The 16338-nt window shown below is 45.3% G+C and overlaps 1 protein-coding gene across 1 annotated transcript in view; it reads left to right on the top strand.

Annotated features, from left to right (window-relative positions):
• Nucleotides 1-16338, top strand: part of MPL (MPL proto-oncogene, thrombopoietin receptor) — a 238382-nt gene that overhangs the window by 144673 nt on the left and 77371 nt on the right. Inside the window, exons 7-8 of the mRNA XM_085602979.1 lie at nucleotides 7327-7505; nucleotides 10643-10785. Coding sequence (XP_085459105.1) covers nucleotides 7327-7505; nucleotides 10643-10785 — 322 coding nt within the window. The remainder of the gene's footprint in view (nucleotides 1-7326; nucleotides 7506-10642; nucleotides 10786-16338) is intronic.

Raw genomic sequence — 16338 nt, 5'->3', positions numbered from 1 at the left:
GAGAACAGCATAGGACAGGAAATCAAGCTCTCCAGAGCTATGCACAAAAGTTCACCTTCAGTCAAAAATCCCTACAAGATTAAATTTCCCTACAAAAAAGTTTTTCACAAAGAATTCTTTCTAAAAGTGTTACCAGGATTTTCTTTCCACAAAACAAATGTTTGTCATTTTTGTCCTCATCATTTTTAATTAATTTTGCAGCACTGACAATTTGCAAAGTTTTGAAAAATATATTCAGTAGTAGTAGAACAATGCTTTTAGTCATCTAACCTTTTTATCTTTTACACCTTAAATAATTCTCTTATTTTCAATTCCCTCTTTAGATTGGCTTTATAGCCTGACCAAATATTCATGAAATGGGACTCCCTTTGTCTTTCTCTAGTCGCTATAAACCTTCCATTTTGTTACTGAGCAATTAAAACTCTCCTCTTCTTATGCTGTCTGGAAGTATTACATGTAGACATTTTCAATCAACCACCTTAAAGTCACCAAGGGACCATCTGTAGGTCTTGATCTTCTGCCACTGAAAATGCTGCTTTGCTGTAAACTTTCACTACCTCCACCTTCCGTACCATCTCCATTGGACTTCATGCCTGGTGACTCCGCTGCTCCCTACCTGCGTATCTGAGATTTCAGTCTCTGTGACTTTGCCCGCCCTGCCTGTGTCCCTGAGACATCAGTCCTGGTGACTGTCCACCTGTGTCAACAGGGCTTGTGGCTGCACTCCTCCCCACCTGTCCACCTGAGGCTTCAGTTGTGATTGTTTAGATTTCTTTAACCCTTTCGGTGCGTCGGATGCGTGGGAGCCGCCCGACGCATAAGTGGTCCAGTGTGTCGCACGGCTCCCGCGCGTCTGACGCCAGGACCCAGGGAATCCCTCTGGTGTGGGCACCAGAGGGATTCTCTTTACCCCCCAAGAGCCTCGGGAGCTGGGGAAGCGCTTCCCCAGCTCCCGAGGCCCCCCCCCCCCAGCTTTCCCTGAAATGACGATCAGCGCGTGCGTCGCGCTGACGTCATTTCAGTGAAACCAAAACTGAAATGAGCCAAGAGGCTCATTTCAGTTTCCCTTTCTACGTGCTCAGGGGGCTATCTCAGCCCCCTGAGCACGTAAAAAGACGGGAGAGGTATTGTTGGAAAGGGGAGAATCTCCCCTTTCCAATGGTGCCCCTCCCCAGTGGATCCCCGCTTGGGGATTGCCCCAGGAGGGCGATCCCCAAGCAGGGATCTAGGCACCAGAGAGAGGGGAGAGGCCCCTTGGGCAAGGGCCTTCGCTTCCCCCAAAATAATTTGGGCATATTTAGTGTTTCTGCCCTCCATGGGGGAGGGGGGGGGCAGAAAGCCCACTAGAAACCAGGGATTAAAAAAACAAATTATAATTAGGGGTGGAGGCTGCCCAATATGGGCATGCCAATGCCCCCTCCCCCGCGGCAAAGGTACAGTCTTTCTGCCCCCCCTGGGGGGAAGATCGGGACAGTAGCCCCCAATCTGCCCCTCATGGACACCAGTTCTTTTTTCCCCAGATGAATTTAGGTGTGGGGGTTGCCCAAGATGGGCATACCACTGCCCCCACTCCTCCCCCCACAAAATTCAGAATTCCAGTCTTTCTGCCCCCCCGGGGGCCAGATGATGGCAGTATTCCCCAACTTGCCCCCCCCCCCCCCCCCCGGGGAACAGAAAGCACCCTAGATGCCAGGGATTTTGAGGTTTGCGGGGGATACTGGGCAGGGAAATGTTGGGGGACCCACGCAAGCCATACCTTGATGGACTCCCCCGGGTTCCTAGTTTTCAGAATTGTGTGGGTTTGGTAGGTTTCCCCAGATGGCCGCCGAGCCCGGGGCTAAAAACCACGTGACCCCCCTTGCAAAACCAGATTGTTTTGTGATAGGTCATTTTGATGTCGCCTCAATAGGTTTTGGACCCTTGTCTGTCGTGGGTACTTGACCCATCCACACAAGTGAAGCACCATTTTTCTCGGATGACTTTGGGAAATGCGGGTGGGTGGAATTTTGTGGATCCACACACATTTTAGAACTTTCCACCACAGAAATGTGAGGTTACTTTGTTGTTTTTGGACAAATTTTGAGGTTTACAAGGGATTCTGGGTAACAGAACCTGGTGAGAGCCAGACAAGTCACCCCATCCTGGATTCCCCTGGGTGTCTAGTTTTCAAACATGTATAGGTTTGCTAGGTTTCCCTAGGTGCCGGAAGAGCTAGGCACTTTGCAAAAAAAGGGTCAGTTTTCCCTGTGAAAATGTGGTGTGTCCACGTTGCGTTTTGGGCCGTTTCCTGTCGCGGGCACTTGGCCTACCCACACAAGTGAGGTACCATTTTTCTTGGAAGACTTTGGGGAATGCGGGGTGAGTGGAATTTTGTGGCTTCCCGCAGATTCCAGAATTTCCCAACACAAATGTGAAGACAATGTGTTTTTTTTTACAAACTTTGAGGTTTGCAAGGGATTCTGGGTAACAGAACCTGGGGAGAGCCAGACAAGTCACCCCATCCTGGATTTCCCTGGGTGTCTAGTTTTTAAAAATGTATAGGTTAGCTAGGTTTCCCAAGGTGCCGGCAGAGCTAGGGTTCAAAATCTACAGCTAGGCACTTTGTAAAATAGTGTCATTTTTCACTGTAAAATGCGGTGTGTCCACGTTGGGTTTTGGGCTGTTTCCTGATGTGGGCACTAGGTCTACCAACACAAGTGAGGTACCATTTTTCTCAGAAGACTTTGGGGAATGCGGGGTAAGTGAAATTTTGTGGATCCACTCAGATTCCAGAACTTTTCACCACAGAAATGTGAGGAAAATTTGGTTTTTTGGGACAAATGTTTAGGTTTGCAAGGGATTCTGGGTAACAGAACCTGGTGAGAGCCAGTCAAGTCACCCCATCCTGGATTCCCCTGGGTTCCTAGTTTTCAAAAATGTATTGGTTTGCTAGGTTTCCCTAGGTGCCGGCAGAGCTAGGGTTCCAAATCTACAGCTAGGCACTTTGCAAAAAAAAACGGTCCGTTTTCCCTGTGAAAATGTGGCGTGTCCACGTTGCGTTTTGGGCCATTTCCTGTCGCGGGCACTAGGCCTACCCATACAAGTAAGGTACTATGTTTCTCGGAAGACTATGGGGCACGCGGGGTGCGTAGAATTTTGTGGATCTACGCAGATTCCAGAACTTTCCACCACAGAAATGTGAGGAAAATGTGGTTTTTTAAAAACATATTTTTAAGTTTGCGAAGGAATTCTGGGTAATATAACCTGGTGGGAGCCAGTCAAGTAACCCTATCCTGGATTTCCCTGGGTGTCTAGTTTTCAAAAATGTATAGGTTTGCTAGGTTTCCTTAGGTGCCCGCAGAGCTAGGGTTCAAAATCTACAGCTAGGCACTTTGCAGAAAAAGGGTCAGTTTTCACTGTAAAAATAAAGCATGTCCATGTTGCGTTTTGAGCCATTTTCTGTCGCGGGCACTAGGCCTACCCACACAAGTGAGGTACCATTTTTATCGGAAGACTTAGGGTAACATAGAATTGTAGAGCAACTGTTATTGCCTATTGACTTTCTATGCAATTCTGCCTTCCAAATGAAAGACAATGTGTAAAAAAGAAGTCATTTTAAAAAATGACCTATAATTCTCATGCTAGTATGGGTACTCACAATTTCAGAAATGTGCAAATATCTACTGTTTCTAAACTCTATATTTTGTTCCAATTTCAGAAATACATAGGCGTCTTTCATACCGATTTTTCCATGTATATATTTTCCCAAATGACTTGCTACATACCCGGTACATAATGAAAAACCATTGAGAGATGCTGCTCATTTATTGACTCTGGGTTCGTCGGGTTCTTGATGAACCTACAAGTCCTTTATATCCCCACAACCAGAAAGGTCCAGCGGATGCAATGGTATATTGCTTTCAAACAGCTGTCATAATTAGAAGAAGTTACACGTGAAAACATAGACACAAATGGCTGTTTTTCCTATATTCAACGGTTAGTTTCTATAAAGAAACCTTAAAGGATCTACACAAATAACCCCTTGCTGAATTAAGAATTTTGTCTACTTTTCTAAAATGTATAGCTTTCTAAGATCCATTATTGCTTTCATACCCATTACTACCCTTAACTGGAAGGAGGTTGAAAGCACAAAAAATAGACAAAAATAGTCTGCGTCCCAGAAAAATGCCCAAACTGTGTAAGAAAATAGTTTTCTAAGAAAAGTTTGCTTGTACCTGAAAGCTGGGAAGATGGTGATTGTAGCACCACAACCCCTTTTTTATACCATTTGCAGGAAAAAAAACAGCTGCTTTTATCTGTAGCCCTTTTTCCCATTTTTCTAAAAAAAAACAAAATGTAGCTGTATTTTGGCTAGTTTCTGGGTCCCCTCCGGGGGAATCCACAAACCCTGGGTACCTTTAGAATCCCCATGATGTTGGAAGAAAAGGACGCAAATTGCACGTGGGTACCTTATGTGGTCAAAACGTTACAGGGGCCTAAGCGCGAACTACACCAAATAGCCAAAAAAAAGGCTTAGCACAAGGGGGGAGGCCTAGCAGCAAAGGGGCTAGATCATTTAAAACAATACATTTAGGAAAGTGGCAAGCAATGTAAAAAGTGACCATATGAGATACCGTGCTGTTAAAAAAATCTTATAAAAACATTCTACTAATAAAAACAACATTAAAAACAAAAAGGTCCAACATCGAAAATTACCATAAAAGGAATAAATGTGCAATATTAATAAGCATTTATAAAACAGTCAGATTGCATGTTTAAAGTGCTCGTCTATTATGGTCATAAATGTCATCACACTCCTGATTATTTGCCCTGAAATCCCCTTAAAATAAGCATCCTTACGTTTTCTAATTCCACGCAATCTAAACAATGTTTTTAAATGTGTTTTCCAAATATCAAGCAGCTTGGGACAAACGCAAAGAACATACTCAATCGATTCCTTACTCAAAGAGCAAAGACTACATAATGGCTTAAGATTCGCTGCTTTGTCCCACGAACCCTCAAACTGGGCAGGTAGAATATAGAGAGGAGAAACCTGAAAAATCTATTTTTCACAGATGTATTTAACTGTAAATCAAGATAATATTGATGTATATGACTGTAAGAGTCGTTGACATAACTATTTTTAGTCCCAAGCATATCTCCTGATCTGCTTCAAATTCACTAAATTAATTGCTTGTTTATTTAACTTTTCGCGAGTTTACCTGCTCATGCTAGCAATACTAGTTAATGAGGGTAAATTGTAATTTCTCAGCATAATGGAAAACAGTTGATTTGAAAAAATATAATTTGCCCTGCTGATTGTAAGTAGTTCCTTCTTAACCATACCTTTTACTCTCTGTTCTTTGGATGACACACAATCACGGATATAATTTAATAGAATAATATCACTCTGTGAGTAAATTGATGGAATCCCAAATTCCAAACGCAACCTAGCTTGCAACGTAGATTTTCTAAGATTAAATAACTTCTTAACACAATTATACAATATAATATCTAGCTTCCTTAAAAAGCTGGAATTCATTATAATTGGACCGTATGTTAATAAAGAAGCTACTTTAGATATAAACACAGTAATGGTTAGACCAGTGGCACATCCTCCATACTCTGCAGCAAAATGTTTATTCACAGTTGCATTTTTAGCACATTCATTAATCAATTTATCGATATGCTGTGACCAGTTCAGATAGTCCTGTAGTTCTTACTCAAAGGGAGGTGTCATTCCTCACAAGCTCAATATTTCATTGATCAATCGCTCACTTGAAGGATCACTTTGATCTCCCAAAGCACATCATTCTTGTTTTATGTTAGTTAATTTTTAGGTTTTTTGATTATAACCCTGGAGGCGAAGTAACTGCTGTTGAAGGCCTATTTGAGTTTTAGAAAACTAAACCAGATCATCAGCATAGGCGAGAAACAGAATTGTGGAGTGGCCAAGTTGTTGGCAATCTCCCTCTGTATTGTCTACAATTGAAAATAAGTCTGCAATATATAATGAAAATGATAAGGGGGCTCAACTACATCCTTGTTGATGTTCTAATGCATGGCTCAATTTACCTTGAACCCAGATATCCGAAAGTGACTGGATTATTAAGTACCAATTTTGACCGACGTTTGTTTCGATCCACCCACCCTGTCAAAGGCATCAGAGTAGTCAATATAACACGCATATCGTTTTTTGCCTTTTGCGTGAAAAATATTTTTGAAAGGACAATTAATGGACACAATGTTTTCCATGGTCGTACAGCCCAACTTGAAACCAGTCTGATGAGGGGAAATTAGCCAAGGTGATCGTTTCTTTAATAATGATTTGCAGAAGATTCTACCATCAGCATTGAGTGAATTTACCTTACGGTAGCTGCTCGGTTCTGTTTTAGAAACTCGTTTGTATAACAGTTGCAAATGGATCCATTCCAAGATGAAGGAATAGTACTGGTAGACAGAATGACATTGAACATGGAATCAAAGAGTAAGGGAGAATTTGATGCACTTTTTATTATTATGGCGTTCGAGGTCCCATTGGGACCGGGGCGTGAGAGGTTTTGGTCTCTGTAATACAAGTTCTTATCTTCTAAATTGTTGTTTCGACTTTGGAAGTTGAGGAGACTGCATCTTGTGTACCTGGAGATTGATCAGTGGAGCCATACGGATCTGAAAAGGTATACTTCCCACCTTCTGTGATTTAGAGGGTACTCCTCTGACTTGTTTTTCCTGTTCTGGCCAAATCCTATTAATGACCAAACCTTCTTTGAGTTTTTATTTATAATGGATTCATGAAGTTCCGTCAGTAGTTGCTGTGGTTGCTTGAGTTTTGTTTCTCTCAGCGATGACCGTACAGTTCTTTTCTCAGTTGTCATATTTTCTGTTCCTTTAAAATATTGCTGTTAACTTTCAAAGCCCTTCTGATTTTCTGCCTGTTAAGATACTTTAAAATGTGGATTTTCAAGATCCTGTCATTGATTGAGCCATGATATTTTTATTGGGACTAGATACTCCTGTTGAGAGAAAATGTAAAATTTCTGCAACCAACGACTCACGTTATTTGGGTGTTTCACAGACTTTACTAAAACGTCTGCAAATATTACAAAACATGGTGGCACGCCTGCTCTTGAGGATCCCTAAACACCATTCAGTTTCCTCTCATCCAGATGATCTCCGTTGTCTACCGGTCGAAAAGCGTATTCAATTTAAGGCCCTCGCCTTTGCTTTTTGTGCCTTAGCCATTACTGGTCCCATCTTGCTCAGACACCTGATTCAACCATATATTCTAACCAGGCCCCTGAGGTCCTCCAGTTGCCTTTTAATCCATTGTTTTTGTTTGATCAACAGAGGTACAGACTGGAAACTCTGCCTTCCGTCCAGACTTGGGCCACAGATGGAGTCCTCGGTCCACAAGTGTGAGTTCACTGCAGAGACCCGCAGCCAGATCTCTGTGATTGTGAATGTCACCACTGTCACCAAAGACGTCGTCACCTTCTGCAAGGAGCCATTTGAGATGCAGAAAGCTGGTGAGAAGTGTTGCACGCATTTATGTTGGTTACCTCTCTTCCTCTCTCTCCTTCCCTTCCTCACTCCAGATGTTTCCATCAGTAAATACTCTGCTCGTCTACTCCTTCTTCCCCCTGAGTACCTTTCCTAACAGGGGATATGTCCCATATATCTTCCCACGCACAGCACTAGTTTTCATTATCCTCATTCTTCCTTGTCTCACTCCCTTCACTCTGACACATCATGGTCAGGTTTCTCACTCCCAACCCTGCCTTGGGATTTTGCCTGCAGCTCCCCCTCTCTTCTCCAGTCATTGCCTGCTTTTGTAGTCCCTAATTATTTATTTACCTATTTATAGTATGCTGGATTTAAAAGGATGGCAGCTCCTTACAAAAAACACCATGAGCACAAAAGGAATACTATTGAGTACCAAGGAACTAAGGAGGATGTAACAGTCCTGTCTCCAGGGGCTCTAGACCTTCTCACCTGCTCTTCTAATGGTTTACAAATGAAGCATCTTTGTGAGCGTTGGCATGTTTTTAGGGACCTTGGTATTTCAATTAGAGACAAAATAGGTGCTTTTGCATTGATTTATTGGCTAGGAACACAGAATTCACTTGTATGTTTTTGATCCTCAAAGATGAGGACAATTGACTGCAGTAAAAGCCTGCCATGCCCATGATGTGTGTGCCCAGGTTCTGGTGTAAATCTGTGTTGAAGACGGCAAGAGACAGAGCGTCGCTTACCTGTGCTGCCGAAGAGTCCTGGATTATTATAGGGGTGTTTCTTGAGACACCATGGGCAAGCGGAGGTTCATTGGGTGTTCTCTAGCCAGGTTTTATCCCCATATAAATCTTATCTTAATAGATTGTCTACTCCATCTTTTTCTAGCTATGGGGGGGTCTCCTTACAGCCTGTGCAGCTACCCACAGTCTCCCTGTCCACCACCACATGATGGGTGGCCTTCCTTCCCACCTTCCTGTGATGAGCTGTCTCCCCTCTCACCTTCCAGGCTCTGGGCCCCTCCCTTCCCACCATCCAAAGCTGAGTTGTTCACACATCCACTTTCCAACAGCAGCATCTCTGTCTTGCCCTTACCTAGTCTCTTGTTTTTCAGGTGTGGGCTGCCTGAATTCTATTTTTTAAATTCTTTTTGTTGAGTTTCATAATGCATGAAATGATGAAATGCCTCCCCATCACACAACCCAACTCCCAACCCTGCAGAGCCCGCCACTAGATTTCCAGTATCCTCAGCCCTATAAGTGCTTCTGAACATGTACACAAAGGTATCCATCCACCAGGACCATCACTCTGGACTGAGCATCAGGGATGAATGTTAAATTATTCTGCGTAGAGGTATAGGGGAGATTTACAAATAGTATTTTGTAGTGCGTAAAGTAGTATTACAATTTTAATACTTACTTCAAAACACAATCCACACATCTCCACTGCTGCCCCGCCTGTCCTTTTCTATCTAGAGATCTTTGCCAAGGTGTTATTGTATCTTCTGCCTCCAGTGCAGTGCTTGACTAACGTTTAAGACTGGGCTGGAGGACATTCACAACTCTTTTGACACTGCTAGTGCAGTAGGAATTTTAAAAGTTAGGGGGCATATCTACAACGCGGTGATAGAAAATTATCGCCGCTTTTGCGGCCGCTTTCGGCCGAAAAGCGGCGATCATTTTATCGCCTAATCAGCAAGGTCACACTAACGCGTGAAACCTTGCATTAGCGCACAAATTCCTAACGCCCAGCTTTGCATCTCTAATGAGATGCAAAGTGGGCGTTCCTGACCTGACAGGAGAAATGTCGCTAAGCGACATTTCTCCTATCATCAAGCCCCACGCTATGAAGCATAGCGGCAAAAAAAGTAGCGATAACCCCTGTTATCGCTACTTTCCTTACGCCTGCTTCAAGACTGACTTAGCCATGATATCCTATGGAAGGTGGATATCATGGCTAAGTTTGTGAGGCCCTATCAACAAGCTAATGCCATATTTCGTGAGATTATCGCTGGGTTTCCAGCGATAATCTCACGTTAGGCAGTTAGCGCTAGGAGTTTTATCGCTTTTGAGATAAGCGTTGCTAATAGCACGCTATCTCAGCGATAAAAATCCATGTTAGCCAGCGATAATTATCCTAGCGCTAAGTGCTCTTAGCGATAATCATCGCCGGTTGTTGCTGATATGCCCCCTAGTTTGTGACTTGCAAATTAACCAGTTGTGGGTGTGCGTTTATCTGAACATGTCCCTCCATAAACCCCTCCTTAAATATCCCGAAACTCCTCCAGTGTAGCAGGAAGTATTCCCCATTCTCCAGCCCCCAACCCCCTTGTCCTTCCTATATTTACTACTAAAACGTAAATTTATGTGTGAGGAGCTCTCCGCCTCTGTGGCATAGGAGGGGCAGAGGTGGCCTCCAGTCGTAGGTTTGTGAATATATTATTTTTTAGTATGTGGGTATTGCTACTGTAGTATTTTAAGTAATATAAAATGCTATCTATGAATATCCCCTAATGTTTCTTATGAGATATACTTTAATTTATATTTTTAAGGGCTTGTCTGAAGTATATTATTGTGAGGTCGGTTTTTGAAACACAGCATTTTGCAATATGTATAATATTTTGCAAACTGCATTTTTTAAGCTTCCGTTTGGTTTTCTAAGGAGCATTGTTTACTTTTTAATGAACATATTGTCTTTTGAAAACTGTTCTTTGATTTTTGAACATATATTTTATTTATTAGAGATGGACCTTTGAAAATTATATTTTGCTGTTTTCGCAATGCACCTTGTTTTCTGAGGTGCCATCCAGTTTCTGCAAGAATTAGACATTTTTTCAGAGATGTGCTTTTAATTCGTCTTGTGACATCATCGGTCTGTTTTGTGGTTGTGATGTACCTTGCTATTTGTGAGACGCATGCTCATGAACTTTGTTGTTAGATGTGCTTAATTTATTTTGAAATATATTTTATATTTTGTACGATGTTCTTTACTTTTTAGCATTTGTTCTTGGTTTATTACTTTTATGAACGTAAGGATTCTCAAGACGTATTTGATAAAGGTCCTTTCCTGCCCTCCTTCCTTTCTGCGTGTCTGTCTTTGTAAGTTTTTGCTTCTGAGGCCTGATGAGGGGTCCTCTTGTCCTCTCTCCCCACAGTGCGCCCTCACGCCCCTCAGATCCTGAGCTCTAATGTGAGCGATGACCGCCTGACCCTGCACTGGGCACCCCCTCTTCCACAGCTGGAGGGGCAACTGATGTATGAGATCAGGTACTCTGGAAGGAATGCTTCGGACTGGAAGGTAGGGACCCACTTGTTACTGTCCTCTGGGCAAATAAATCAAGCAAAGAGCATGCAATCAGACACGCCGGTGCAGATACAAAGCAGCAGACATGCAGACGTACATTCAGAGGTACAGACTCATACACATTCACAGACAATGTATCAGGCTTTCACACTGACACACACTGGTGTATATATGCAGCCAAACATATATACTTACAACATGAATGATACAAACCAGTATGTAAACCTCAGCTACAAACCTAAGGGTACACAAGACACACACACACACACACACACACAGTTACCCACATGTGTATGCACACATACACAGATACAAAACTATATGCATGCACACACCCCACACATGCACATCCTGCAATCTTATCTTACATTGTGATATGTTGTGCGTTACTTTCCAAACCCACTGTCAGGAGTATCTTGGGAATACTGGGCTGGAGTGGAGTGTAGGTTTTCATAGGTTTTTTGCTGCTTCCTAAAAGTCAGCTACAGAGTTTACAAAACGTAAATAAAAAAGAAATATGTGATGAATCTTCTACTTAGTGAAGATCTCTACAAATCACTTTAGGCGGGATAATGTATTTTGAAGAAATGTTTTTAAGAGACAATACATTTTGTGAGGGTTGTCTCCCACAGACCGCGTGGAGGAACTCTGAGAACTTTACACACTGCTCAGGTGCCAGATTCACCTCCTTTGAGTGCCCTCCATCTACTTCCACACACTCCCGCCAACACTCCATCTACTTCCACACACTCCCGCCAACACTCCATCTACTTCAACACAGTCCTGCCAACACTCCATCTACTTCCACACACTCCCGCCAACACTCCATCTACTTCCACACACTCCCGCCAACACTCCATCTACTTCCACACACTCCCGCCAACACTCCATCTACTTCCACACTCCCACCAACACTCCATCTACTTCCACACACTCCCGCCAACACTCCATCTAATTCCACACACTCCTGCCAACACTCCATCTACTTCCACACACTCCTGCCAACACTCCATCTACTTCCACACACTAGTGCCAACACTCCATCTACTTCGACACTCTCTGCCAACACTCCATTTACTTCAACGCACTCCCGCCAACACTCCATCTACTTCCACACACTCCCGCCAACACTCCATCTACTTCCACACTCCCACCAACACTCCATCTACTTCCACACACTCCCGCCAACACTCCATCTACTTCCACACACTCCCGCCAACACTCCATCTACTTCCACACACTCCCGCCAACACTCCATCTACTTCCACACACTCCTGCCAACACTCCATCTACTTCCACACACTCCCGCCAACACTCCATCTACTTCCACGCACTCCCACCAACACTCCATCTACTTCCACGCACTCCCGCCAACACTCCATCTACTTACACGCACTCCCACCAACACTCCATCTACTTCCACACACTCCCACCAACACTCCATCTACTTCCACGCACTCCCGCCAACACTCCATCTACTTCTACGCACTCCCGGCAACACTCCATCTACTTCCACGCACTCCCACCAACACTCCATCCACTTCCACGCACTCCCAACAATCAATCTACTTCCACGCACTCTTGCCAACACTCCATCTACTTCCACACACTCCTGCCAACACTCCATCTACTTCCACACTCCCACCAACACTCCATCTACTTCCACGCACTCCTGCCAACACTCCATCTACTTCCACGCACTCCCACCAACACTCAATCTACTTACACGCACTCCCACCAACACTCCATCTACTTCCACACACTCCCGCCAACGCTCCATCTACTTCCACACACTCCCGCCAACACTCCATCTACTTCCACACACTCCCACCAACACTCCATCTACTTTCACACACTCCCACCAACACTCCATCTACTTCCACACACTCCCGCCAACACTCCATCTACTTTCACGCACTCCCGCCAACACTCCATCTACTTCCACACACTCCCGCCAACACTCCATCTACTTCAACACACTCCTGCCAACACTCCATCTACTTCCACGCACTCCCGCCAACACTCCATCTACTTCCACACTCCCACCAACACTCCATCTACTTCCACACACTCCTGCCAACACTCCATCTACTTCCACGCACTCCCACCAACACTCAATCTACTTACACGCACTCCCACCAACACTCCATCTACTTACACACACTCCCGCCAACACTCCATCTACTTCCACACTCCCACCAACACTCCATCTACTTCCACACACTCCCGCCAACACTCCATCTAATTCCACACACTCCTGCCAACACTCCATCTACTTCCACGCACTCCTGCCAACACTCCTCCTACTTCCACACACTAGTGCCAACACTCCATCTACTTCGACACTCTCTGCCAACACTCCATTTACTTCAACGCACTCCTGCCAACACTCCATCTACTTCCACACACTCCCGCCAACACTCCATCTTCTTCCACACTCCCACCAACACTCCATCTACTTCCACACACTCCCGCCAACACTCCATCTACTTCCACACACTCCCGCCAACACTCCATCTACTTCCACACACTCCCGCCAACACTCCATCTACTTCCACACACTCCCGCCAACACTCCATCTACTTCATCACACTCCCGCCAACACTCCATCTACTTCCACGCACTCCCACCAACACTCCATCTACTTCCACGCACTCCCGCCAACACTCCATCTACTTACACGCACTCCCACCAACACTCCATCTACTTCCACACACTCCCACCAACACTCCATCTACTTCCACGCACTCCCGCCAACACTCCATCTACTTCTACGCACTCCCGGCAACACTCCATCTACTTCCACGCACTCCCACCAACACTCCATCCACTTCCACGCACTCCCGCCAACAATCAATCTACTTCCACGCACTCTTGCCAACACTCCATCTACTTCCACACACTCCTGCCAACACTCCATCTACTTCCACACTCCCACCAACACTCCATCTACTTCCACGCACTCCTGCCAACACTCCATCTACTTCCACGCACTCCCACCAACACTCAATCTACTTACACGCACTCCCACCAACACTCCATCTACTTCCACACACTCCCGCCAACGCTCCATCTACTTCCACACACTCCCGCCAACACTCCATCTACTTCCACACACTCCCACCAACACTCCATCTACTTTCACACACTCCCACCAACACTCCATCTACTTCCACACACTCCCGCCAACACTCCATCTACTTTCACGCACTCCCGCCAACACTCCATCTACTTCCACACACTCCCGCCAACACTCCATCTACTTCAACACACTCCTGCCAACACTCCATCTACTTCCACGCACTCCCGCCAACACTCCATCTACTTCCACACTCCCACCAACACTCCATCTACTTCCACACACTCCTGCCAACACTCCATCTACTTCCACGCACTCCCACCAACACTCAATCTACTTACACGCACTCCCACCAACACTCCATCTACTTAGACACACTCCCGCCAACGCTTCATCTACTTCCACACACTCCCGCCAACACTCCATCTACTTCCACACACTCCCACCAACACTCCATCTACTTCCACACACTCCCACCAACACTCCATCTACTTCCACACACTCCCGCTACCACTCCATCTACTTCCACACACTCCCCCCAACACTCCATCTACTTCCACGCACTCCCACCAACACTTCATCTACTTCCACACACTCCCACCAACACTCCATCTACTTCCACGCACTCCCACCAACACTCCATCTACTTCCACACACTCCCACCAACACTCCATCTACTTCCACGCACTCCCGCCAACACTCCATCTACTTCTACGCACTCCCGGCAACACTCCATCTACTTCCACGCACTCCCACCAACACTCCATCCACTTCCACGCACTCCCACCAACAATCCATCTACTTCCACACACTCTTGCCAACACTCCATCTACTTCCACACACTCCTGCCAACACTCCATCTACTTCCACACTCCCACCAACACTCTATCTACTTCCACACACTCCTGCCAACACTCCATCTACTTCCACGCACTCCCACCAACACTCAATCTACTTACATGCACTCCCACCAACACTCCATCTACTTCCACACACTCCCGCCAACGCTCCATCTACTTCCACACACTCCCGCCAACACTACATCTACTTCCACACACTCCCACCAACACTCCATCTACTTCCACACACTCCCACCAACACTCCATCTACTTCCACACACTCCTGCCAACACTCCATCTATTTTCACGCACTCCCGCCAACACTCCATCTACTTCCACACACTCCCGCCAACACTCCATCTACTTCAACACACTCCTGCCAACACTCCATCTACTTCCACGCACTCCCGCCAACACTCCATCTACTTCCACACACAGAGAGGTGGAACAATGTTGGGAAGGGATGCAGCAATGGTTGATGATTTGTTTAGGACACTGACCACTGGTCATCAGAGAGGATGTTCAGTTTGAAATGGAGAGTCATTTTTTCAGTTCTGGTGATTCTGACAAAGCTTTCGGGGTGTTTTCAGTGATAGAGAAGTTGAGTAACGATTTTAAGATGTTCTTTAATATCCATATAAATCTAGATATCAGGAGGGTTATAAAGTGCTTCTCTGTGACTCCTTCTGAGCTCCATAAGCGTAACAAAGATTTGCAAAGACCCAGTGAGAATTAAACACGGATCTGGTGTGAAGTGGAACCAGAGTCCAATGTGATTGATAGACAGAGTCTGACAGTGGGAGTTGAATTCTGATCTGGTGTGAGCCAGACCTCCCCCCCCAAGTCCAATGTGATTGATAGACAGAGTCTGACACTGGGAGTTAAAGTCTGATCTGGTGTGGGACAGACACCCATCCCGGTCCAATGTTATTCATTGGCAAGAGTCTGACACTGGGGCTTAACATCTGATCTACTGTAGGCCAGAACCCCCTAGTCCAATATTATTCATAGACAGAGACACTGGGAGTTAAGTCTGATCTGGTGTAGGGAGTAACCACAGTCTAATGTTTATCGGAAACACGAGTCTGACAGTGGAAGATAAAGTGTGATCTGGTGAAACCCAGACCCCTAGTATGGTGAGTCTGACAGTGGGAGTGAGAGTCTGTTCTGGTGTACTCTGGTCCATTGAAGTCTTTCTGAAAGCAGATGTAAGTTAGGTTCACCCCAAGACTTCCTTTCAAAGTATCCAGTAGCCTGTGGCTCCTGGGACCAGGCTCTGGGGTTCAGACACCCATAAACGTGTTGCGTCATCAGGAGTGCTGTCACAAAACATAGGTTCCAAGCCTGCAAGAAATGGGCTTCTATTTTGCCAATTTCTACAAGTTTTCTGGTCCTTTACTCCAAAAGACCATGAGATCCGCATACAGTAGTTTCAACTTGATCGCTACTACCGCCACTCGGATCCAGTGGATCACTTACCCAGCTGTTTTTACTTGGCCATGCTTTTGTAGGCGAAGGACAGTCTGGCCATCTTGTGTATTAGCACAGTCCGCTGCAAAATGTGTGGACCAGCCTTGTATAAAGAATGTTGCGATAGCCTAAAGGGGCCACCACCGGTGTTCTGGCTAC

The sequence above is a fragment of the Triturus cristatus genome, chromosome 4_2 (assembly GCF_964204655.1).
Source record: "Triturus cristatus chromosome 4_2, aTriCri1.1, whole genome shotgun sequence".
NCBI classification, from domain to species: domain Eukaryota; kingdom Metazoa; phylum Chordata; class Amphibia; order Caudata; family Salamandridae; genus Triturus; species Triturus cristatus.
The sequence above is the reverse complement of the archived record's forward strand: the minus strand, read 5'-3'. Positions and strand labels throughout refer to the sequence as shown.